At 41.8% G+C, this 25,577-nt stretch overlaps 1 protein-coding gene across 1 annotated transcript in view; it reads right to left on the reverse strand.

Annotated features, from left to right (window-relative positions):
* LOC106586029 (fibroblast growth factor 14-like) overlaps positions 1-14,260 on the reverse strand; it is a 148,693-nt gene extending 134,433 nt beyond the window's left edge. Inside the window, exon 1 of the mRNA XM_082968842.1 lies at positions 13,720-14,260. Within this exon, the coding sequence (XP_082824968.1) occupies positions 13,720-13,939 (220 nt within the window). The 5' untranslated portion in view covers positions 13,940-14,260. The remainder of the gene's footprint in view (positions 1-13,719) is intronic.
* Between the last annotated feature and the right edge of the window lie 11,317 nt (positions 14,261-25,577).

A 25,577-nucleotide genomic window follows, 5' to 3' on the forward strand; every position in this document is an offset into this window, starting at 1 on the left:
AACTGGCTCTTGGACTTTCTGACGGCCGCCCCCAGGTGGTGAGGGTAGGAAACAACATCTTCATCTCCATAATCCTCAACACTGGGGCCCCACAAGGGTGCGTTCTCAGACCTCTCCTGTACTCCCTGTTCACCCGTGACTGTGTGGTAATGCTCGCCTCCAACTCAATCATCAAGTTGGCACACGACACTACAGTGGTAGGCTTGATTACCAACAATGACAAGACGGCCTACTGGGAGGAGGTGAGGGCCCTCGGAGTGTGGTGTCAGGAAAAGAACCTCACACTCAATATCAACAAAACAAAGGAGATGATCATGGACTTCAGGAAACAGCAGAGGGAGCACCCCCTTATAAACATAGACGGAACAGCAGTGGAGAAGGTGGACATTTTTAAGTTCCTCAGCATACACATCATGGACAAACTGAAAGGGTCCACCCACACAGACAGCGTGGTGAAGAAGGCGCAACAGTGCCTCTTCAACCTCAGGAGGCTGAAGAAATTTGGCTTGTCACCGATAACACTCACAAACTTTTAGAGATGCACAATCGAGAGCATCCTGTCTGGCTGTATCACCGCCTGGTACGGCAACTGCTCTGCCCACAACCGTAAGGCTCTCCAGAGGGTAGTGAGGTCTGCACAACGCATCACCGTGGTCAAACTACCTGCCCTCCAGGACACCTACACCACCCAATGTCACGGGAAGGCTAATTAAGATCATCAAGGACATCAACCACCCGAGCCACTGCCTGTTCACCCCGCTATCATCCAGAAGGCGAGGTCAGTACAGTTAAACAGCCATCACTAACATTGAATGGCTGCTGCCAACATACTGACTCAAATCTCTAGCCACTTTAATAATTAGAAATTGGATGTAATTAATGTATCACTAATCACTTTAAACAATGCCACTTTATATAATGTTTACATACCCTACATTAATCATCTCATATGTATATACTGTACTCTATACCATCTACTGCATCTTGCCTATGCCGCACGGCCATTGCTCATCCATATATTTAGATGTACATATTCTTATTCATTCCTTTACACTTGTGTGTGTAAAGTAGTTGTTGTGAAATTGTTAGATTACTTGTTAGATATTACTGCACGGTCGGAACTAGAAGCACAAGCATTTCGCTACACTTGCATTAAGATCTGCTAACCATGTGAATGTGACCAGTAAAATGTTATATGATTTGAAATCTAACTGCCTGTAGCTCAGGCCCTGAAGCAAGGATATGCATATTCTTGGTACCATTTGAAAGGAAATACTTTGAAGTTTGTGGAAATGTGAATTGAAGGTAGGAGAATATAACACAATAGATCTGGTAGAAGAAAATACAAAGAAAAAAAAACTTTTTTTTCCACAACCATCTTTGAAATGCAACAGAAAGGTCCCAGTTCCAGCCATCACTCTGGTTGTAATTCCGATAGATAGTGTCCACAAGATGGCAGCAGTGTATGTGCAAAGTGAATAACTTGAAAAATGAGTGAACAACAAGACTTTTAGTGTCAAGTCCCCAGGTACATTTGGGCAAATCGTGAATGAGACATTCGCATTCATATTCCATTTTTCTGCAAGAATATCGTCAAATCTGTATACTTGGACTTTGATTTAGCTTTCCAAGTATTAGTAGCCATATTATAAGTTCAACATTTGCAAAACAACAAGTTTTCATAACTTCATAACTGAATATTCTTATAATTTGTGTCCAAAAGGAAAAGGCATGCTGTCGCAAAAGGTTAGCGCCTACATTTTGCGACCGAGACGGAGGTAACGGATACTCCCATAAAGCCCAGCTCATTGGCTATCTACCTAGCTTTGTTTGACCCCGATTGGTGCTTATTTGACAAAGATACAGTCCTTCAAGTGATGGCTGCCAGCATCATCGGCGTGCCATGAAGGCGTCGCTATCTGACCAAATATGGTGTCCTATAGGATATACTACACCAATTTTAGGATATGAAAAAGGATTTTATTTAACAAAACGACACTTCATGTTATCTCTGGGACCCTTTGGATGATAAATCAGAGCAAGATTTCAGAATGTAAGTACACATTTCACCTTCAGAGGTGAATTTATCACACCTATCGCGTTGAAAAAAAGTGTTTTGTTGTTAGGAACTCTCCTCAAACAACAGCATTGCATTTTTTCGCAGTAATAACTACTGTAAATTGGAGAGTGCAGTTATATTAACAAGAATTTAAACTTTCAGCCGATATAAGACACTTGTTGTTACTCGAAAATCTGCAATCTTGATGTAACGCGCTGCATGATTTACCACAGTCCCGTTGACGGAACGCCGATCCTTAACAAGTTTTTAAAGGAGGAACCACTGTAGTTACATTAACAGTAAACAAACACAGTAAACAAAAAGGCGAATGGAGATCCAAACAGCCTACAGCCTACTACAGTGAGATGCAGCCATGCACTGCTGTTTTGCCAAATAAATGACAAATTTGCCGCTAATGAGTTCTGCAACACGTTGTGACATGGCACAATACACTTCTGTGGATCAAATTCAACCCACATAATCATTTAAGCAATGCCAGCCTACCATAAACACATTTCCAATACGTACAGTTCCATTTCCAACCACAAAAACCAATAGGCTACCAAGAAAACCACAATACACTATCTATTTCTATGATGATGAAGCATACCGATATGTACAGTTGAAGTCGGAAATTTACATGCACCTTAGCCAAATACATTTAAACTCATTTTCTCACAATTCCTGACATTTAATCCTAGTAAAAATGCCCTGTTTTAGGTCAGTTAGGATCACCACTTTATTTTAAGAATGTGAAATGTCAGAATAATAGTAGAGAGAATTATTAATTTCAGATTTTATTTCTTTCATCATATTCCCAGTGGGTCAGAAGTTTACATACACTCAATTAGTATTTGGTAGCATTGCCTTTAAATTGTTTAACTTCGGTTAAATGTTTCGGGTAGCCTTCCACAAGCTTCCCACAATATTGGGTGAATTTTGTCCAAATCCTCCTGACAGAGCTCGTGTAACTGAGTCAGGTTTGAAGGCCTCCTTGCTCGCACAAGCTTTTTCAGTTCTGCCCACAAATGTTCTATAGGATTGAGATCAGAGCTTTGTGATGGCCACTCCAATACCTTTACTTTGTTGTCCTTAAACCATTTTGCCACAACTTTGGAAGTATGCTTGGGGGTCATTGTCCATTTGGAAGACCCATTTGCGACCAAGCTTTAACTTCCTGACTGATGTCTTGAAATGTTGCTTCAATATAGCCACATAATTTTCCTCCCTCATGATGCCATCTATTTTGTGAAGTGCAGCAGTCCCTCCTGCAGCAAAGCACCCCCACAACATGATGCAGCCACCCCCGTGCTTCATGGTTGGGATGGTGTTCTGCGGCTTGCAAGCATCCCCCTTTTTCCTCCAAACATAACGATGGTCATTATGGCTAAACAGTTCTATTTTTGTTTCATCAGACCAGAGGACATTTCTCCAAAAAGTACAATATTTGTCCCCATGTGCAGTTGCAAACCGTAGTCTGGCTTTCTTATGGCAGTTTTGGAGCAATGGCTTCTTCCTTGCTGAGCGGCCTTTCAGGTTATGTCAATATAGTACTCGTTTTACTGTGGATATAGATACTTTTGTACCTGTTTCCTCCAGCATCTTCACAAGGTCCTTTGCTGTTGTTCTGGGACTGATTTGCACTTTTCGCAGCAAAGTACGTTCATCTCTAGGAGACAGAACGCGTCTCCTCCTTCCTAAGCGGTACGACGGCTGCGTGGTGTTAATAGTTGCGTACTATTGTACAGATGAACCTGATACCTTCAGGCATTTGGAAATTGCTCCCAAGGATGAACCAGACTTGTGGACGTCTACAATTTTTTTTTAGGTCTTGGCTGATTTCTTTAATTTTCCCATGATGTCAAGCAAAGAGTTTGAAGGTAGGCCTTGAAATACATCCACAGGTACACCTCCAATTGACTCAAATGATGTCAATTAGCCTACCAGAAGCTTCTAAAGCCATGTCATCAATTTCTGGAATTTTCCAAGCTGTTTAAAGGCACAGTCAACTTAGTGTATGTAGCAGGGGAAGGGAGCATAAAGGGACCAAATTCGGTCTCAATGACCAATTTCCAAGGGAGATAAACAAACGTCGTAAGACACTATCTGGTACAAAGACAACAAAGGGATTTGGGTAAGCGTGCCTTTTCATTATCGACAAACTCTTTATAGATGGACAGCTATTCTGAGACAGCTCCATAACACCATAGCTGTACTAAATTGTACAGTTTACGAAAAAAAAGAAGTTATGAGAACTGTAAAAATATCTGAATATTATGAAGTGGATATGAACACACACGTACTCAATTACATGCTTGCTTACACATACGGACTTATACATACACACACACCTGATCTCGCTCTCTTCTCTCCCTCGCTCTCTGTTGTCGAGAACTGTTTTATAATTTAATGTGTTTATTGTTTGTCTCTCTTTTTTATGCACTTGTCTACAAGTTTTTATATGTTTACAACAAGCAAGGGGAAGATATCAGAATAGGGGCATTGGGGAATAATAACATATTCTACGGAATACATTTGTACTGTAGTGAAGCCGTCTCCAGAGTAATGCAAGGTCTCTTTCATGATCATGTGAAACGTCAATTGCTATAGAAATGCTGGGATGTGTTTTTCAGTTATGTTAAAGGTAATTATGATGCAACTATGATGGTGATATGATATGGATTACAATTATCATCATGAATATTAAGGCAATATGCACTACATGTTATACACAGACACTCAAACATACAAATTGGCAGAGTTATTATTTATTTGGAGATCACATATTATAGTCTTACTCTTATACATACATCATACACACTCTCACTAAATCACATCCAATATCCCCCTACTCAGATTTACTACACACATAATATCTTCTCTCAATTTCTTAACATCTGTGGCATTGGCTCAAAGGCAAACATGCAAGGGAATAAAACAAATATTACTAGAACCTATTTCTTGAATTGTAAATATCAGACATTTGAAAGCTCTAGTTTTGACCGTCATAATACCTCTGATGGCAGTAAGTTTACAAGCACTAATTATGGTCAATTTAGACTGAGAATAGTATCTTGTTATTGTAAGGGGCGAAATAAGTATAGCCAGTTATAATTGTAATGGTTTAGCAGATTATAAAAAAAGATCAGTCTTTACATGGCTAAAAGAAAAGGAATATAACATATACTGTTTACAGGAAACTCACTGTACATCCTTAGATGAAGTTGCGTGGAAAAAGGAATGGAAATAATTTTCTATCAAGGACAAAGGCACTCAAAGGGTGTGGTGATATTAATTAACAAACATTTCGATCTGAATGTGCAAATAGCCAGGAATGATTCGCAAGGAAGGTGCATCCTTTTGAATATGAAAGTGGATGAAAAAGAGATTGTCCAAATCAGGATGATCCATAATTCTTCAAAAACATTCATGCCAATTTATTGAACTTACAGGCAACAAATGATCCAATCATTATGGTGGGAGACTATAACACAGTGTTAAGTACCTCAATGGACCGTAAAATAAATCACTCTACAAACTATCATCACCGTGCCCTTAAGGAAATCACAAATATATTGGACACATTAGAAATAGTGGTTATTTGGAGACTAAAAAACCCTGACCTAGTGAGATATACATGGAGGAGACTTAATCAAGCTAGTCGTCTTGACTACTTTCTTGTCTCATTCTATCTTGCATCAAAGGTTAAAAATGCGATCGGATCATCCTCTAATTGGCCTTCACATAACTCTTATAGATTTTCCACGTGGATGGGGATATTAGAAATTTAATCAAATTTTACTGGAGGACAACTTATTTTTAACTAAGACAAAAGAATTTAAAACAGAATTTTTCCATTATGATATAGGTTCAGCAAATCCCCTTATTCTTTGGGATACCTTTAAATGTACTTTCAGGGGTCATTCAATTCAATATTCATCAATAATAAAAAAAAAAGCAGTTTCTGGCTAAAGAGACAAGACTATCAAGAGAAATCCATGAACTAATAGTACAGGTAGATAGCAATGAAAACGATACTACAGAGATACAAAATAAGTTAGAGGGAAAACAAAAAGAACTTGAGGAACTTATTCAAGAATGATCGAATGTAATCTATTACAAAAAATAAAGCAAACTGGATGGAATATGGAGAAAAATGCACAAAATTCTTCCTGAATCTCAAATACAGGGACGCTAACAAAAATAATTTGCAGAAACTCGTTACTGAGGATGGAGTCATCTATGATTCTCTGAATTATATTTGAAAAGAGGAGGCTAATTATTTTAGGCAGATGTTCTTTTTTCCGGCTCATCCTTTCCCACTGAATGAAGATTATGATAAGGAATTCTATCCAAATAATATAAAAAATGGAAAATTAACAAATGTACAGAAAGATCAGCGTGAAGGCCAAATTACAGAGGAATAACTTTTTGAGGCTATTAAATCCTTTCAGTCTGGAAAAACCCCAGGGCTTGATGTCATACCGGTAGAGGTATAAGAAGTATTTTCTGATATACTAAAAGCTCCATTGTTAGATTGTTTTAACTACTCCTATAGAAATGGTAGTCTGTCAGGTACTCAGCAGGAAGGTTTGATTTCTCTTTTATTAAAACAAGACCCAGATGGCAAATATAAAGACCCAGTCTATCTAAAAAACTGGAGGTCCCTTACACTTCAATGTTGTGATGCAAAAATACTTGCGAAATGCACAGCACTCAGAATTAAAAGAGTTTTACCAGGTATTGTTCATCCTGATCAGGCAGGTTTTTTACATAGACGATACATTGGAGATTATATACGACAACTACTAGAAATAATAGAACATCATGAAACATATAAGAAGCCAGAAATTGTATTTATAGCGGATTTTGAAAGGGCATTTGATAAAGTAAGACTGGATTTTCTTTATAAATGCCTGGATTTTTTCAATTTCGGTAATTCTCTTATAAAATGGGTAAAAATAATGTATAGCAACCCCAGGTGTAAAATAGTAAATAACGGCTACTTCTCAGAGTTTTGAATTGTCAAGAGGATGTCCGCTGTCACCATATCTATTCGTTATGGCCATCGAAATACTAGCTATTAAAATCAGATCAAAAAACAACATTAGTGCATTAGAAATCCAAGGCATAAAAATAAAGGTGTCCATGTATGCCGATGACTCAAGTTTTATATTAAGTCCGCAAGCTAGATCCCTGAAATGTCTAATTGAAGATCTAGATAACTTCTCTGTACTCTCTGGACTAAAACCTAATTATGAAAAGTGTACAATATTACGTATTTGATCTTTCAAACAATACAACTTTTACATTACCCTGCAGTTTACCTATAACATGGGCTGATGGTGAAGTAGACATACTCGGTATTCATATCACAAAAGATACTCCTGATTATTTATTTTTCAAATCTGGGACGCTAAACCTGACAAAATTTAACATGCCTATCTATATAATGAATATGAATTGGGAGGGATGAGATTATTAAATATAAAAGCACTAAACCTCTGTCTAAAAGCTTCACTCATTCAAAAGTTTTATTTGAACCCTAAATGGTTCTCAAGTAGATTACTAAGAAAAGCTAATTCATTGTTTAAAAATGGCCTTTTTGCCTTTGTGCAGATTGCCATGTCTCATTTTCGCTAAATTGAAAATGATACTTTTTTCAAAGTATCTCTCTTTTTCAAACAAGCATTGCAGAGCTGGCTACAATTTCAATTTCATCCCCCTGAAAAGATAGAACAAATATTACAACAAATATTATGGCTGAAGTCAAATGTGCTGGTTGATAAAATACCAGTATTTAAGGGAAAGATGTTTGAAAGGGGTATTTTGTTCTTAAATGATATTGTAAATTGGAATGGTAGTGTTATGTCCTTCATGGAGTTGTATTGTACGAAAAGTTCTCCTCAATCCAAGAGTACAACCAATTGATTACGGCATTGCCCCAAAAAAGGAGGAGGCGGGTGGAAGCGGGAGGAGGTAGGGAACTGGTCTGTCTGCTCAATATAAAGGATCAAAACTGGCGGAGGAACAAATATTGCATGAATAGGAAAGTATACCAGTTTCATTTGAGGACCAGGATGTTGACAACTGTGCCATACAGATGGCAAAATAGTTGGGAAGAGATTTTTGATGTACCAATTCCATGGTAGATTGTGTATGAGTTGATATGAGTTAATCATTGTACCTAAACTATATGTGTAAATATGTATACGCAGGGCCCAGCTGTAAAAGAGACCTTGGTCTCAGTCTGTGTTCCTTGTTGAAATAAAGGTATAATAATAATAATATATAAAACAATGCAAGATTCAAGACTTCGTGCTTTTCAGCAAAAAAATGTATGTCGAATTCTTGCCACCAACATAATGTTGAATATTTGGGGCATAAAATCCTCGATGTTCTGCAGATTTGGTTGTGAGGATACAGAATCAATAGACCATTTATTTTGGTATTGCCCTCAGGTAGCCTGTTTCTGGTCTCAGGCTCAGGAATGGCTGAAAATGCATAGCATTGATCAAAAATTGACCCTAGAAATAGTACTGTTAGGAGATCTGGAGAGACCGGGTCAGTCAATTACTTATATACTAATACTAATATTAGTAAAAGTATTTATCTTCAACTCGCAGTCTGTGGATTCTATTCAATTAGATAGATTGAAATTGTACATTAAACATCACAGCATAGTTGAAAGATATGTGTTGCGTAGAAACTTGAAGTTGGTGACCAGCAGAGATAGATGGGATGGGCTGAGGGAAGCTGAGGGTTGGGATGTGGAATTGGAGACAAGTGGGAGTGGAGTTGCTGTGTGGGCGATAGAATGATGGTCAAAGATAAAAGTAAAAAAAAAAAAAAAGTCAAAATAAAACATAATAAAAAGTCCGTTTGAATGTCACTGAGTGCCGGTATGCCTGAGGCTGATGCCGTGCAGGTGTTTGTACACATTCATATACACACACTCTCATTCAAATAAACACATACAAGAACACACACATACATGTAATAGTGCCAGACATGCACACAAGCGTATACATTTGTCATTGCTGTTATGATTTTAGTTGTCCTTGATGTCTTTTGTTTTATAATTTTTTTGCCATTGTTGTTTGCTGTTTTCTTGTCTTTTCCTTTTTTCACTTTAGTTAATTCTCTTGGTTGTTGGTGCATTGGGGGGGAGGGGTCTTTCTTCTTGGGGGACTGTGGGAGGGGTCTCGAATGGTTGAGGGACAGGTATTGGGGAACTGTGGGGGGATCTTGGAGGGTTCACGTTTTTAGCCTGGTGGTAGATTTGTCAACTTGCCCTTGAGCAGGGCATTGACCCTGAATGCTTCTGTGTGTCGCTCTGAATGGGAATCTGTTGGATGACTGGTATGATGTAATTGTTGAGTGGCTTCACTGCAAGTATATTGTATGTTTCGGATATTCAATGAATAAAAAATAAAACACAGACTACAGTCTGCTGAGTTGGAGAATCGCTTTTTGAATCGGGGCTACTTGTTGCAAAATACAGCAGTGAAGCAGAGAACATTAAAAAAGTAATTAAAAATAATTGGGGCATCATCCAAAGCGATACGCTACTACGCCAAGTCTTTCCAGTTTTTAAGTTTTATATTTTACATGTTTTACATTTGGTTTTGTACACCAGCTGAAAATACAATATTTTTGATTTTGGAAAATAATTTCACAGCGGATTAGATGGTACAATCATTCTCGACGCTAAACTTGCTTGTTTTGTCACAAAAACAGAAAATAGGCAAACTATTTGAATTTTAGCAACCAGGAAATGGCCAGAGCAATATCTGCCTAGTGATTCTTTAAATTGAGAAGCAATGTTGCAGTGGGAAATGCTGCTGCAGCAAGCCCGAGCATTAACCTGGTTAAAGGAGAGACCATTAAAGGAAAATCCACCCAAAACCATTCATTCCTTTAATTTACAGTGTTAAATAACACTAATATGCGAGAACAATATCTTTGGTGAACAAATGTTTCATTTTGGCATTATAATAAGTTTGGTAGCAACATGGAAAATCATTGTGAAAATCGTTTGCAGCTCAAGTCGACTACAAAATCCACAATGCAATGCTCTCTCTATGGGCTGGCTGGCTAGCTATCTAGGTAGGTAGCTAGCTAGCAAACATAGTTAAACACAATAATACCAAAGACAATATCAGCATGTAAAGTAGCTAGTGCAGTTTGAGATTTTACAGCTATCAATTTAGGAGTATACAATCTCACCATGTTCAACCTGCAGATCAATGTACCTCACCGATATGCGATATGCAACTTTTCTGGGAAGTTAGGAACCAATATATACAGGCAGTTAAGAAAGCAAAGGCTAGCTTTTCAAACAGAAATGTGCATCCTGTAGCACAAACTCCAAAAAGTTCTGGGACACTGTAAATTCCATGGAGAATAAGAGAACCTCCTCCCAGCTGCCCACTGCACTGAGGCTAGGAAACACTGTCACCACCGATAAATCCGCGATAATTGAGAATTTCAATAAGCGTTTTTCTACGGCTGGCCATGCTTTCCACCTGGCTACCCCTACCCCAGTCAACAGTCCTGCACCCCCCACAGAAACTTGCCCAAGCCTCCCCCATTTCTCACCCAAATTCAGATAGCTGATGTTCTGAAAGACCTGCAAAATCTGGACCCCTACAAATCAGCCGGGCTAGACAATCTGGACCCTCTTTCTAAAATGATCCACCGAAATTGTTGCAACCCCTATTACTAGCCTGTTCAACCTCTCTTTCGTATCGTCTGAGATCCCCAAAGACTGGAACGCTGCCCCGTTCATCCCACTCTTCAAAGGAGGAGACACTCTAGACCCAAACTGCTACAGACCTATATCTATCCTACCCTGCCTTTCTAAGGTCTTCGAAAGCCAAGTTAACAAACAGATTACCAACCATTTCGAATCCCACCGTACCTTCTCCGCTATGCAATCTGGTTTCCGAGCTGGTCATGGGTGCACCTCAGCCACGCTCAAGGTCCTAAACGATATCATAACCGCCATCAATAAGAGACAATACTGTGCAGCTGTATTCATCGACCTGGCCAAGGCTTTCGACTCTGTCAATCATCACATTCTTATCGGCAGACTCAACAGCCTTGGTTTCTCAAATGACTACCTCGCCTGGTTCACCAACTACTTCTCTGATAGAGTTCAGTGTGTCAAATCGGAGGGCCTGTTGTCCGGACCTCTGGCAGTCTCTATGGGGGTACCACAGGGTTCAATCCGCGGGCCAGCTCTTTTCTCTGTATACATCAATAATGTCGCTCTTGCTGCTGGTGACTCTCTGATCCACCTCTACGCAGACAACACCATTCTGTATACTTCTGGCACTTCTTTGGACACTGTGTTAACTAAACTCCAGACGAGCTTCAATGTCATACAACTCTCCTTCCATGGCCTCCAACTGCTCTTAAATGCAAGTAAAACTAAATGCATGCTCTTCAACTGATCATTGCCCACAAATGCCCGCCCGCCCAGCATCACTACTCTGGACGGTTCTGACTTAGAATATGTGGACAACTACAAATACCTAGGTGTCTGGTTAGACTGTAAACTATTCTTCCAGACTCACAATAAGCATCTCCAATCCAAAATTAAATCTAGAATCGGCTTCCTACTTCGCAACAAAGCATCCTTCACTCATGCTGCCAAACATACCCTCGTAAAACTGACTATCCTACCAATCCTTGACTTCGGTGATGTAATTTACAAAATAGCCTCAAACACTCTACTCAGCAAATTGGATGCAGTCTATCACAGTGCCATCCGTTTTGTCACCAAGTCCCGTATACTACCCACCATTGCGACCTGTATGCTCTCGTTGGCTGGCCCTCGCTTCATATTCGTCACCAAACCCACTGGCTCCAGGTCATCTATAAGTCTTTGATAGGTAAAGCCCGCCTTATCTCAGCTCACTGGTCACCATAACAGCACCCACCTGTAGCACGCGCTCCAGCAGGTATATTTCACTGGTCACCCCCAAAGCCAATTCCTCCTTTGGCCACCTTTCCTTCCAGTTCTCTGCTGCCAATGACTGGAACAAACTGCAAAAATCACTGAAGCTGGAGACTCATATCTCCCTCACTAGCTTTAAACATCAGCTGTCAGAGCAGCTCACAGATTACTCCACCTGTACATAGCCCATCTGTAATTAGCCCATCCAACTACCTCATCCCCATACTGTAATCTATTTTATTTATTTTTCTCCTTTGCACCCCAGTATCTCTACTTGTACGCTCATCTTCTGCACATCTATCATTCCAGTGTTTAATTGCTATATTGTAGTTATTTCACCACTATGGCCTATTTATTGCCTTACCTCCGTTATGTTACCCCATTTGCACACACTGTTTATAGACTATTTCTATTATATTATTGACTGTATGTTTGTTTATTCCATATGTAACTCTGTGTTGTTTGTGTTGCACTGCTTTGCTTTATCTTGGCCAGGTCGCAGTTGTAAATGAGAACTTGTTCTCAACTAGCCTACCTGGTTAAATAAAGGTGAAATAAAATAAAAAACAGAGTGGAGTCTAACATTCGCAATGGCAGGGAAATGTTGCCCATGCCTGGTGGATTCTGGGCGATTCTGGGACAAGGACCGCTCTTCCTCATAGAGGGGGTTAGGGTTATAATATACAATATCTCTGGCAAAGGTACCATGCAATGCACCCTGAACTAAAAAGGCAGACAATAGGAAAAATGTGCTAGACCCTCCTAGAAATTACACATTTCTCAAAGTAGGAATATAGCAAAAATATGATCAATGGCTCATTCAAGAGAAGACATTCTCCCTAGTTATCAAATCGGGCAGGAATGAATTCTGACAGGAATACTACTCTTAGACGGCGGACATGTCTATCAACTTCCCGTGTAGTGAGAGGGACTTTATCACAGTGCTACGTCATACTGGCCGGATTTCTGCCTGCTTGAACGCCAATAACTAAGATACACATCAAAACATAGGGAATCGATAGAAGATTACTCAGATATGCACAAAAAATATGCAACATTCAAAATGGGTGAACCTTTCCTTTAAGGGTTTATCATAGTCCAAAACGTGTACACACTGCAGTGTTCTAGAATATTGGACCGTTGGCTTTCATACTTTTCTAATTCTCAGTGCAGCTCAAGCAATTTCTCCAACTGTCAAAACATTCAAATGAATATACAACGAAGCACAGGAGACTCATTGGTTTGAAATTGTGGGAAGGTGTGCGTTTGGGCTGTGCATCACTTGGATGGTGGTCTGAGAGCCAGGTAGCTATGTCACAATGTGACACCGGACTATGATTTACGCTTTTTCAGAGGCTCAGTGAGCAACACAACAGTATTAGGGTTTGATCCCTCTGTCCATCAAAGCTGCTAACATATCAGATGTCTGGGCGCTATTTAAAAAGTTAGGAGATCATGCTTTGGTGTTGCAGGTGGCTTTTTCCTGTGTGTGTGTGTGTGTTTGTCTGTGCCCAACATGCCAGGGCTTGCCGATAGGCTATAACAGCTCTACGGGATAAGTTACCCCCCCCCTTCCTCCACTGTATCCACTCGCTGCTCAAATATCATTGCAGATCTATCACCCTTTAGAACAAACACACACACAGTACAGCTCACCACTGCGAAAAGCAAAGAACACATAAGGCAAAGGGCTTACCTTCTGGGTTCTTGTTTTTCTTAAGACTCTTGCCACAAAGACACTGCAGCATATGTGTTCCTTTGCTGAAAATGTTCCAAAGAAACCACATTGATTTGGGCGAAGAGCAATCCAGTGGCTTAAACACCCAGATATAGATGAGATCCTTGCAGTTGCATAATAACAATTGTTTCATATAAAAATAGGTAATATCCAAGTCTTCATTCACTTGCGTTTTCATTCACGTGGTGAAAAGATTTCTCTAGGCTCTGTCAGACTTAGCAATAAATTAGTTTTTTTCTTCTGTCGTGTAAAGGAACCACTTCAGAGAGTCGGTAATAAAAAAACATACTCTATAAATTGCATATGTCGCACCGGGAGGAGAAGTACTGCACGAAAACAAACAGAACTGAACACAGCGGATTTCCTAGGAGAAAACCATTGTCTAGAAGTTCATCACTCTGAGGAGAAGGGGAAGGATCTGTACAGCACCAAACGCCAAGGGAGGATGCACAGACTGCAACTATAGTCCCAACAAAACAACACATTGCCAAATCAAGTCACTTCACTTGGTGGCGCTTCTTCCTCAAAAAATAGAGGGAGATGGGGTTGCAATTGAAAGATTGTCTTTCCATTCCATAAACACGTGGTTTTGGCCCCGTCATATAACGGAGCTTTCAGGAATTCTGTGAAGATATGTGTGTCAGTGACTTCTAAGCAGTCTATTGTACCAAACTGATTTTCTGCATTCAGTTGGGACTCATTCTGTCTGTCCCTTGCTCAAAAAATGCCTGCATCGTAACTGAACTATTAGGCTATAGCCTAACCATAGCCTATAAAAAACAGGCAAAAATATAATGTGTGCGGTTACAACACAATCTCACACACAATTTGTGCAGATATGTACAAAATGTATTTCAGCAGATTTCATGCGTTTTTGCATGGCTTAATTCATGTGAAAATACACACATTTTGCCTGATTTAATTTGTAGGAAAATACACAAATTTTTATGCGACCTCATTCATAGGAAAATACATTTTTTGGGGGGGGGGGCAAACGTCAGATCAATCTATTGAAAGTTATTAGAGCAATGCATGATGGACAATGGTGCTCTACATTGACTTTTTTTGTGTCCCACATTTATTTATATAAAAAAACAAATGTGTTAACAACCCACTATTGTTAATCAACCAGGTTGTCACCAAAATAATTATAATATAATAGTAGCCTTACATTGTTGTTGTTTTTTTTATTAATGCCAATTCTGTTTTCTATGCTTGTTTTCACTTAATACTTTGGGATATTGGTGAACTTGTAGTTAGAAAAGCCCTGTTTTTGTGAAAGTCAACAGTAGGCCAACATGATTTTCTTCATAGCGCATTTCATATTTCGTGGAGCCTACATTACACAATTGTCTCGTGTAAGAAAGGCTCAAATTGTTTGTGTACATTACACCATTTCTTTCATAATGCATTTTATACAAGGCTATGTCGAATTTTATGAGGGTTGCCCGATTGGAGAAAATAAATAAATTTTTGTGGTTTCGATGAAGGTATTTGATTGGTGAATCGGGATACATTTTTAGGATGGGAAATTATAATACACACATGTACACACACTCACTTTATTTGTACTCATGTTATAGCCAACTCTTGACTTTTGTAGGAATTATTTGTAATAAAATATTTGGATCTAGTTGTCATGTATTCATTATCTTTAACTGGTTAAATGTTTGAAATGTGCATGTTTCAGTAATTATTAACATCGTTAAATTGTCGTAAATCTCTGCTTGATTTAGCTTTTGGTATATTTGCCATTTTTATACATATTCTGTATTTGCATGGAAAAAAGCAATAATTAATCAACACACTACTGTAAATAAATGGACACTATCTGTTATAAAACAGAATTTTCTCTACGTAAATAAATGGTGAGAAATATTCAGTCTGAAGCCATTCGGCTATGGGTTTCACAACACTATAATAATGATACAAGTTATATCACCTTAAAAAGGGTTTATTTACAACCTGTCTGACATATAACTCCTAACTTGAGTTCAGTCTTCGCCAACGAGAACCAAGAGGGGCATAGCTTCGTCCTTCATGACTGGGAAAGGCCACAATTCTAGGCCGTAGAAAAGCCTACATCCATCTCATTAGATTAGAACAGGATGGATCAACAGTGATTCATATTACTGGTTTGCATCCTAAAAAAAGTATAGTTGTGTTTTGCTGCATAACACACATTATTTGTCTACCCATATGATATGGATCATTATCAGGTTATTAGATATATAAGCTTCATTAACAAAATAACACCTTGGATGTAATAACACTTTAAACAGTTTGTAAATGTGTAGAATGTGTTTGCTATGGGTCCACACTGGTAAGTTAACTTATGTAAATTGGACAGTCACAAGGGATTTTCTTCTGAATAACTGGTCAAGGCATAGTACTTTTCATTTAGCTTCAGGCAACTTTGATGTAAGGCTTGATCACACCTGTAGTGACTACTTCTATCCGTCACGGCCATTGTTTCTTATTTATTGTTCACCAAATATATCAATTTAATTAACACAATGTTGAAAAACAGAATGCTTCCCACCACTAGATTACATAACTAGACATGAGCTGGACATGATCCCAATGTTGCCACCAGTGTAGCAGAAGAAAGTGAAAGCTGAAACAAGGACTCTAACCAGAGCTCATACCTGGTAAAGTGAGCCCTAATGGCCGGTGCCATGAAAGTCTAGTAGGCCTCTGGACAGAGGCATTGGTCTACAGTGCTGGCATGTGCTTTGTTACAATAGCCTAAGTTTGTAACATGATTGACACAACCATAATAATCATCATGAAATGGCCTTAGAAGTGCCATAAATCTATGCGAACATAATTCATTATTTTACATTAACCTGTTTATCTGCATTGATGTGGCTTGATTGATCATAGTCCAGACTCATTATAATTGCAAATACCATTCAGTTGCACCAAGGGAATTTAAACCTAACAGATTTTTTTTGTAGATTTTCTGTTTCCCCACATTTATTGATTAATTCATTTCCCATCATGAAAATGTATCTCCATTTTCCCAACCAAATACCTTCATCGATAACACCAAAAAACCAGACATCCAGCTTTTTACTACAATCTGGCAACCCCAAAAATGTAATTTCCTATGAATGAAGTCGCACAAAAGTGTCTATTTTCCTAAGAATTAAGTTGCTCAAAAACGCACGAAATCTGCTGAAATACTTTTTGTACATATTTGCACAAATTGAATGTGAGATTGTGTTGGCCTAATCCAGTAGATTCGGGAAACAATCGGGTGTTTGACACGGTCTCATGTTATGATTAATGGATTGTAGCCTGTGTGACAGCTGTGTTCCTTGAAGAAGTCACAGGTACTGGTACTGGCGGGGATGCTTGAGTGGAGTGGTGACAGGTTTGATCTAAGCAGAAGTGAACAAATACAGTATCGGCTGTAACCGCTGTTGTCAACATAAAGAGGACAGGTGGCATGCAACACAATGGACCAAGTGTAGTAGCTTGGCTGTACTGAGTTTCCCCCATAATGTGAAGTGCCTGGGAAAATACCCAACAAATCATAGTCTATTAGAAATGAACAGGAGAGGTGTATTGCAGTTTATGTGTGTAAATAGATGACAAGATAATGCCAGTAGTGTGTTGTCATATAGCATAAAATGAGAGTCTTGATAATACAGTGTGAATATAACATGGGAGTTGATAACTTTGTAATTAACAGTCAACTAAACTAAGTTACAAATGCCCTGATTTTCGCGTATACAGTTGCTTCGGAAAGTATTCACACCTTTTCCGCATCTTGTTGTGTTACAAAGTAGGATTGACATGGATTTAATTGTAATTTGTTTGGCAATGATCTACACAAAATAATAAGTAATGTCAAAGTGGAAGAAAACTTAAGATGTTTTTAGTTTTTTATTAATGGAAAATATAACACTAATATACCAGTGTCGGTAGGTGCCGTTTAAGATGAGGTAGGACAATTTTTGTTTTTATGAGCAGCGGCCTTATTTCTATTACAGAATATTGGATGACTGTCATTCATATTCCATTCACCCAGCTCAATGTAACATCAAAATATATACCCATCATGAGGTTGCTACAGCCTACCCTATGAATGAAAGTTTACAACGTAGGAGCACAGGCTGCAAAGCTCCCCAGCAGAGATTGGAGTATCTGTCCATAGGACCACTTTAAGCCGTACACTCCACAGAGCTGGGCTTTACGGAAGAGTGGCCAGAAAAAAATAAGCAAACACATTTGGTGTTCGCCAAAAGGCATGTGGGAGACTCCCCAAACATATGGAAGAAGGTACTCTGATCAGATGAGACTAAAATTGAGCTTTTTGGACATCAAGGAAAAACGCTACGTCTGGTGCAAACCCAACACCTCACATCACCCTGAGAACACCATCCCCACAGTGAAACATGGTGGTGGCAGCATCGTGTTTTTCATTGGCAGGGACTGGGAAACTGGTCAGAATTGAAGGAATGATGGATGGCGCTAAATACACCAGCAGGAACCCATCCAACTTGAAGGAGCTGGAGCAGATGTGGCTAGATGTGCCAAGCTTATAGACATATCCCAAGAGACTTGCAGCTGTAATTTCTGCAAAAGGTGTCTCTACAAAGTATTGACTTTGGGGGGGGGGAATAGTTATGCACACTCAAGTTCAGTTTTTTGTCTTATTTCTTGTTTGTTTCACAATAAAAAAATATTTTGCATCTTCAAAGTGGTAGGTATGTTGTGTAAATCAAATGATACAAACCCCCCAAAAATCAATTTTATTTGTAGGTTGTAAGGCAACAAAATAGGAAAAATGCCAAGTGGGGTGAATACTTTTGCAAGCCACTGTAATTAAAACATGCTGATAATGGATATTTGAGTACATAAAAAAAGGTCTGATATACCTCTGCTTGTATACTATCAAGCCCTGTTGTTTTTCCAGATTTAAAATATTTGATTGCCTCAAAGTTCCTTTTCTATAAGTTGGCCTTCACACCGGTTTTTCTCTGAATGGAAACACCATAATATTAATCAAATTAATTAAGCAACATTTCTTAAAATCAATCCCATATACTATGTTATTACAAAAAAAAGGTTTTAAATTCTCTGGTAATGCCAATACGGAATACTATCGAATGCTTCTCAAAGATGCCCCCTGGTGGTCAAACTAGCAATAAAAAAATACACAAAATCAATAACAAACAAAACAATCTCGGACAAGGACATGAGGGAAAACAGAGGGTTAAATACACAACATGTAATGAATGGGATTGGAAACAGGTGTGTAGGAAAACAAGACAAAACCAATGAAAAATGGATCAGTGATGGCTAGAAGACCGGTGACGTCGATCGCCAAGCACCACCCGAACAAGGAGGGGCATCGACTTCGGAAGAAGTCGTGACAGTACCCCCCCGACGCGCGGCTCCAGCAGCGCGTCGACACCGGCCTCGAGGACGACCCGGAGGACGAAGTGCAGAGCGATCCGGATGGAGACGATGGAACTCTCGCAGCAGGGAAGGATCTAACACATCCTCCACTGGAACCCAGCATCTCTCCTCCGGATCGTACCCTTCCCAGTCCACGAGGTACTGAAGGCCCCTTGCCTGACGTCTCGAATCCAGGATGGATCGAACGGAGTACGCCGGGGCCCCCTCAATGTCCAGAGGGGGCGGAGGAACCTCCCGCACCTTAGCCTCCTGGAGCGGGCCAGCCACCACCGGCCTGAAGAGAGACACATGGAACGAGGGGTTAATGCAGTAATGTGGGGGAAGCTTTAACCTATAACATACCTCGTTCACTCTCCTCAGGACTTTAAACGGCCCCACAAACCGCGGACTCAGCTTCCGGCAGGGCAGGCGGAGGGGCAGGTTTCTGGTCGAGAGCCAGACCCTGTCCCCTGGTGCGAACCCCGGGGCCTCTCTGCGGTGACGGTCTGTGCCAACTTTCTGGCGTCGTACGGCGTGCTGAAAGTGGATGTTAGGTCTCCTCCGCATGCCGGAACCAGTGGTCCACCGCAGGAGCCTCGGTCTGACTCTGATGCCAAGGGGCCAGAACCGGCTGATACCCCAACATGCACTGAAAAGGAGAGAGGTTAGTGGAGGAGTGGCGGAGGGAGTTCTGAGCCATCTCTGCCCAGGGCAAGAATGCCGCCCACTCCCCTGGCCGGTTCTGGCAATAAGACCTCAGAAACCTACCCACATCCTGGTTAACTCTCTCCACCTGCCCGTTCCTCTCAGGGTGAAAACCCGAGGTAAGGCAGACCGAGACCCCCAGACGCTACATGAACACCTTCCAGACCCTTGAGGTGAACTGGGGACCCTGATCAGACACTATATCCTCAGGCACCCCGTAGTACCGAAAGATGTGTGTAAACAGAGCCTCTGTAGTTTGTAGGGCCGTAGGGAGACCGGGCAAAGGGAGGAGACGACAGGACTTAGAAAAACGATCCACAACGACCAGGATCGTGGTGTTACCTTGTGAAGGTGGAAGATCGGTTATGAAATCCACTGACAAGTGCGACCCTGCCATTGTGGAACGGGTAAGGGTTGCAAGTTACCTCTGGGTAGGTGTCTAGGAGCCTTGCACTGGGCGCACACTGAGCAGGAGGAAACATAAACCCTCACGTCCTTAGCCAAAGTGGGCCACTAGTACTTCCCACTCAGACAGCGCACCGTCCGACTGATGCCTGGATGACCAGAGGAGTGTAACGTGTGTGCCCAGTAGATCAATCGGTCGCGGACAGCAGACGGAACATACAGATGCCCAGCTGGACACTGAGGGGGAACGGGCTCTGCACGTGACGCCCACTCAATGTCCGCGTCCAGCTCCCACACTACTGGTGCCACCAAACAAGAGGCTGGGATTATGGGAGTGGGATCCATGGACCACTCCTCTGTGTCATACAGCCGGGACAGTGTGTCTGCCTTAACGTGCTGGGAACCTGGTCTGTAAGAGAGGGTAAACACAAAACTGGTGAAAAACATGGCCCACCTTGCCTGGCGAGGATTTAGTCTCCTCGCCTTCCAGATGTACTCCAGATTGCGGTGGTCAGTCCAGATGAGAAAAGGGTGTTTAGCCCCCTCAAGCCAATGTCTCCACACCTTCAAGCCTTGTTGACAGCCAACAGCTCCCGGTCCCCCACATCATAGTTTCGCTCCGCCGGGCTGAGCTTCTTAGAGAAGAAGGCACAGTGGTGGAGCTTAGGTGGTGTACCCGAGCACTAGAGAGCACCGCTCCTATCCCAGCCTCAGACGTGTCCACCTCCACTATGAATTGCAAAGACGGATCCAGATGAGCCAACACAGGAACTGAGGTAAACAGAGCCTTCAGTTTCCTAATAGCCCTGTCCGCCCCAGTTGACCACTGCAAGCGCACCGGACCACCCTTCAGCAGTGAGGTAATGGGAGCAGCTACCTGACCAAAACCCCGGATAAACCTTCGGTAGTAATTGGCAACCCTAAAAATCGCTGCACCTCCTTTACCGGGGTGGGAGTTGGACAATTACGCACGGCTGCAATGCGGTCACTCTCCATCTCCACTCCTGACGTGGATAGGCAATACCCTAAGAAGGAGACAGACTGTTGAAAGAACAGGCATTTCTCAGCCTTGACATACAGGTCATGCTCCAACAGGCGACCAAGCACTCTGCGCACCAGGGACACATGCTCGGCGCGTGTAGAGGAGTAGATCAGAAAGTCATCGATATACACCACTACACCCTGTGCGTGCAGGTCCCTGAAAATGTTGTTTACAAAAGATTGTAAGACTGATGGAGCATTCTTCAAACCGTACGGCCTGACGAGGTACTCATAATGCCCTGAGGTGGTACTAAATGCTGTCTTCCACTCGTCTCCATCTCGGATATGCACCAGGTTGTACGCACTCCTGAGATCCAGTTTAGTGAAGAAGCGCCCCGTGCATTAACTCAATCGCCGTGGCGATCAGAGGTAGCGGGTAACTGTACCCCACCGTAATTTTATTGAGACCTTGATAATCAATGCACGGGCGCAGACCTTCATCCTTCTTCTTCACAAAAAAGAAACTCGAGGAGATGGGTGAAATGGAGGGCCGAATGTACCCCTGACGCAGGGATTCGGAGACATATGTTTCCATAGCCACCGTCTCCGCTTGCGATAGGGGATACACGTGACTCCTGGGAAGTGCAGCGTCTACCATGAGATTTATCGCACAATCCCCCTGTCGATGGGGTGGTAATTGAGTCGTCAATACAGTGTGAGGCGAGAGCCAAATCGGCATATTCGGGGGGAATGCGCACAGTGGAGACCTGGTCTGGACTCTCCACCGTAGTAGCACCAACGGAAACCCCTACACACCTACCTGAGCACTCTCGCGACCACCCCGTGAGAGCCCTCTGTGGCCAAGAAAAAGTGGGGTTATGACAAATTAACCAAGGTAGACCCAGCACCACGGGATACGTAGGAGTGTCCATAAGGAAAATACACATTTTTTCCTTGTGACCCCCCTGCGTCACCATACTCAAAGGAGCTGTGGCCTCCCTGGTTAACCCTGACCCTAATGGTCGACTATCTAAGGTGTGAACGGGGAAAGGCACATCCACGGGTACAATGGGGATCCCTAAACTATGAGCAAAAGCTTGATCAATAAAATTCCCAGCCACACCTGAATCTACTAGCGCCTTATGCTGGGAACGTGGGGAAAAATCAGGAAAAGTAACAGACACAAACATAAGTGCAACAGAGGGCTCTGGAGGAGAATGGTACCTACTCACCTGGGGTTGCGCCAGAGCGCCCTGCCTGCTACCTCGATTCCCAGAGGAACCTACCCGGCACCGACCAGCAGTGTGACCTCTGCGGCCACAGATGGTGCGCGAGCGGGAACCCCCTCCGGTCTCCCTGGGTATAGGAGAGGGGGTGTGGGAGGATGGAACCACCTGACCCCGATCTGGAAGTCCGCGAGCAGCCAGCAGGTTGTCCAGCCAGATCCACCAGCAGGTCGAAGGTGAGGGTGGTGTCTCTGCAGGCCAGCTCCCGACGGACATCCTCACGCAGACTACAACGGTAATGGTCGATCAGGGCCCTGTGATTCCATCCCGCACCGGCTGCCAGGGTCCTAAACTCCAGGGCAAAATCCTGGACGCTCCTTGTCTCCTGCCTCAGATGGTAGAGGCGCTCATCCACCGCTCTGCCCTCAGGTGGATGGTCAAAGACTGACCAAAAACGGCAGGTGAACTCCTCAAAATGGTCCAACGCCGCATCATCTCCTCCACACACAGCGCTGGCCCACTCCAGGGCTCTCCCGGTGAGGCACGAGGCGAAGGCGAAACTCCTCTCACAATCAGATGGAACTGGGTGGACCGTGGCCAGGAAAAGGTCTAATTGTAGTAGGAAACCCCGGCAGGTGGCAGCACTTCCGTCGTACCCCTGAGGCATGGATAGACGGATGAGAAGGGGCGCTCAGGATAGACCCCGGTTGGGCTGGTGGAGGCGCTGGAAAAACTCCCTGTCTCTCCCAGCGGTCCATATTCTGGACAACGCGATCCATGGCGGTGCATAGATGGTGAAGCTTCTCCTCATTCTCCTGGACGCGCTCCTCCACCTCCATGTCCGGGGTACCCTCTCCTGCTGACTTCATACTTTGGTCCGAGATTCTGTCATCGTCGTGTGTGTAGGTGGCAAGGAAGTCAGGCGCAGGAGAAACCAACTTGGTGTAACTGGAGTTGTTTAATAAATAATAAACAAACACGAACTCCAAAACCAACGTACATAAAAATAACATGGGTACAAATACCCGTAGCTCACCAATACAAAAATACACAAAATCAATAACAAAACAAAACAATCTCAGACAAGGACATGAGGGACAACAGAGGGTTAAATACACAACATGTAATGAATGGGATTGGAAACAGGTGTGTAGGAAAACAAGAAAAAACCAATGGAAAATGAAAAATGGATAAGTGATGGCTAGAAGACCGGTGACGTCGATCGCCGAGCACCACCCGAACAAGGAGGGGCATCGACTTCGGCAGAAGTCGTGACATTGTCAGTCCAACTACCAGGGTAGTTACAAACAGCATAGCAATTAAATCATCAACATGTATTGATCACATCTTTACTATTTGCTTTAAAGCAGTATCCAAATCCGTAGGATGTAGTGATCGCAATATCATAATCGTGTGATCAGGTGCCACAAAAAAGGACTTTGCAATTGCAATTGACTCAGAACAGGGCAGCACGGCTGGCCCTTGGATGTCCACAGAGAGCTAATATTAATAATATGCATGTCAATTTCTCCTGGCTGAAAGTGGAGGAGAGATTGACTTCATCACTACTTTTATTTATGAGAGGTATTGACATGTTGAATGCACCGAGCTGTCTGTCTAAACTGCTGGCACACAGCTCGGACACCCATGCATACCCCACAAGACATGCCACAAGTCCAGAACAGACTATGGGAGAATCACAGTACTACATAGAGCCATGACTACATGGAACTCTATTCCACATCAAGTAACTGACGCAAGCGGTAAAATTAGATTTAAAAACAGATTAAAAAACACCTTATGGAACAGCGGGGACTGTGAAGCAACACAAACATTGGCACAGACACATGTGTATACACACACACACACACACACACACACACACGATAACATACACACTATAAAGACCGATGGATTTAGTACTGTAGATATGTGGTAGTGGTGGAGTAGGGGCCTGAGGGCACACAGTGTGTTGTGAAATCTGTGAATGTATTGTAATGTTTTTAAATTTGTATAAACTGCCTTAATTTTGCTGGACCTCAGGAAGAGTAGCTGCTGCTTTGGCAGCAGCTAATGGGGATCCATAATAAACAAATACACTCACACACAATCAATGTTTCCTATATGTGTATTCATGCACCATCTCTCATCTCTCTCTGACAATCTTTTAAAAATGTTATTGTGATCATAATCATAATCTCTGGAATGTTGACCGGTGCGCCCGAGCAAGCAGACAACCTGCGCCTAGAGATCTATTACTGCGTGAGTCATAGATTCCAACCAAAGTTTTAGCTGGAACTCATATGCCTACTTCCTTATTTAGCTAGCTACTAAAATTAAAATAAAATGACAATGTTAATTGCCAAAAAAAGCTTTAGTGAAAATATGATAGTCATATTTTCAGGGTCAAATTCAGGTGCAATAATTGCAATAAATATGACTTTTGTAAATCCTGCTGGATTGTTGTGTGATGTTTAAATAAAAGACATAGGCCTACGAGCGTTTTTTAGTTAGTCATAATATTACTTCAAAACAGTATTCAGTGGAACAGAAGAAAATGTGCAGCACAATAAACAGTGCAATTATGCTAACACAGATAAAAGATGACCATTATAAGCCAACACACACAGCATTAAACAACCATTACTTCATTGTACTGCAGTTTTACTGCATTTTAATGGCAGTGCATTTTTGTAGGGTATCCTGTATTATTGTGCATGTTTATCTTACATGCTGGTAGCCTGGAACAAATGTTAAGGAGATGAATGTGCACTTTTCAATTGGGTGGACTGCAGGTACGAAAAACACTGCCATAGCCTGTAGTAAAAGCGAAAGCATTTATAGCATCAAAAATTCTCTAAATTAGGGACCATATCTGATAGCTGGCTGAATAGCTATTGGACTGCAGAGACTGTAACAAATGTTTGCTTTTAATGAACTAGCAAATTACATGACAGGGGTGAAATATATCACAATATATTATATTTCAACACCTACCGAATAAAATTAGAAAAAAAAGAAACCCGCACACTGCTCGATAGTATCACTACTCTTTAATAAGCTTATGTATTGGCTGACCACCTGCCG

Source organism: Salmo salar, chromosome 25 (assembly GCF_965601325.2).
Source record: "Salmo salar chromosome 25, fSalSal1, whole genome shotgun sequence".
Classification (NCBI taxonomy): domain Eukaryota; kingdom Metazoa; phylum Chordata; class Actinopteri; order Salmoniformes; family Salmonidae; genus Salmo; species Salmo salar.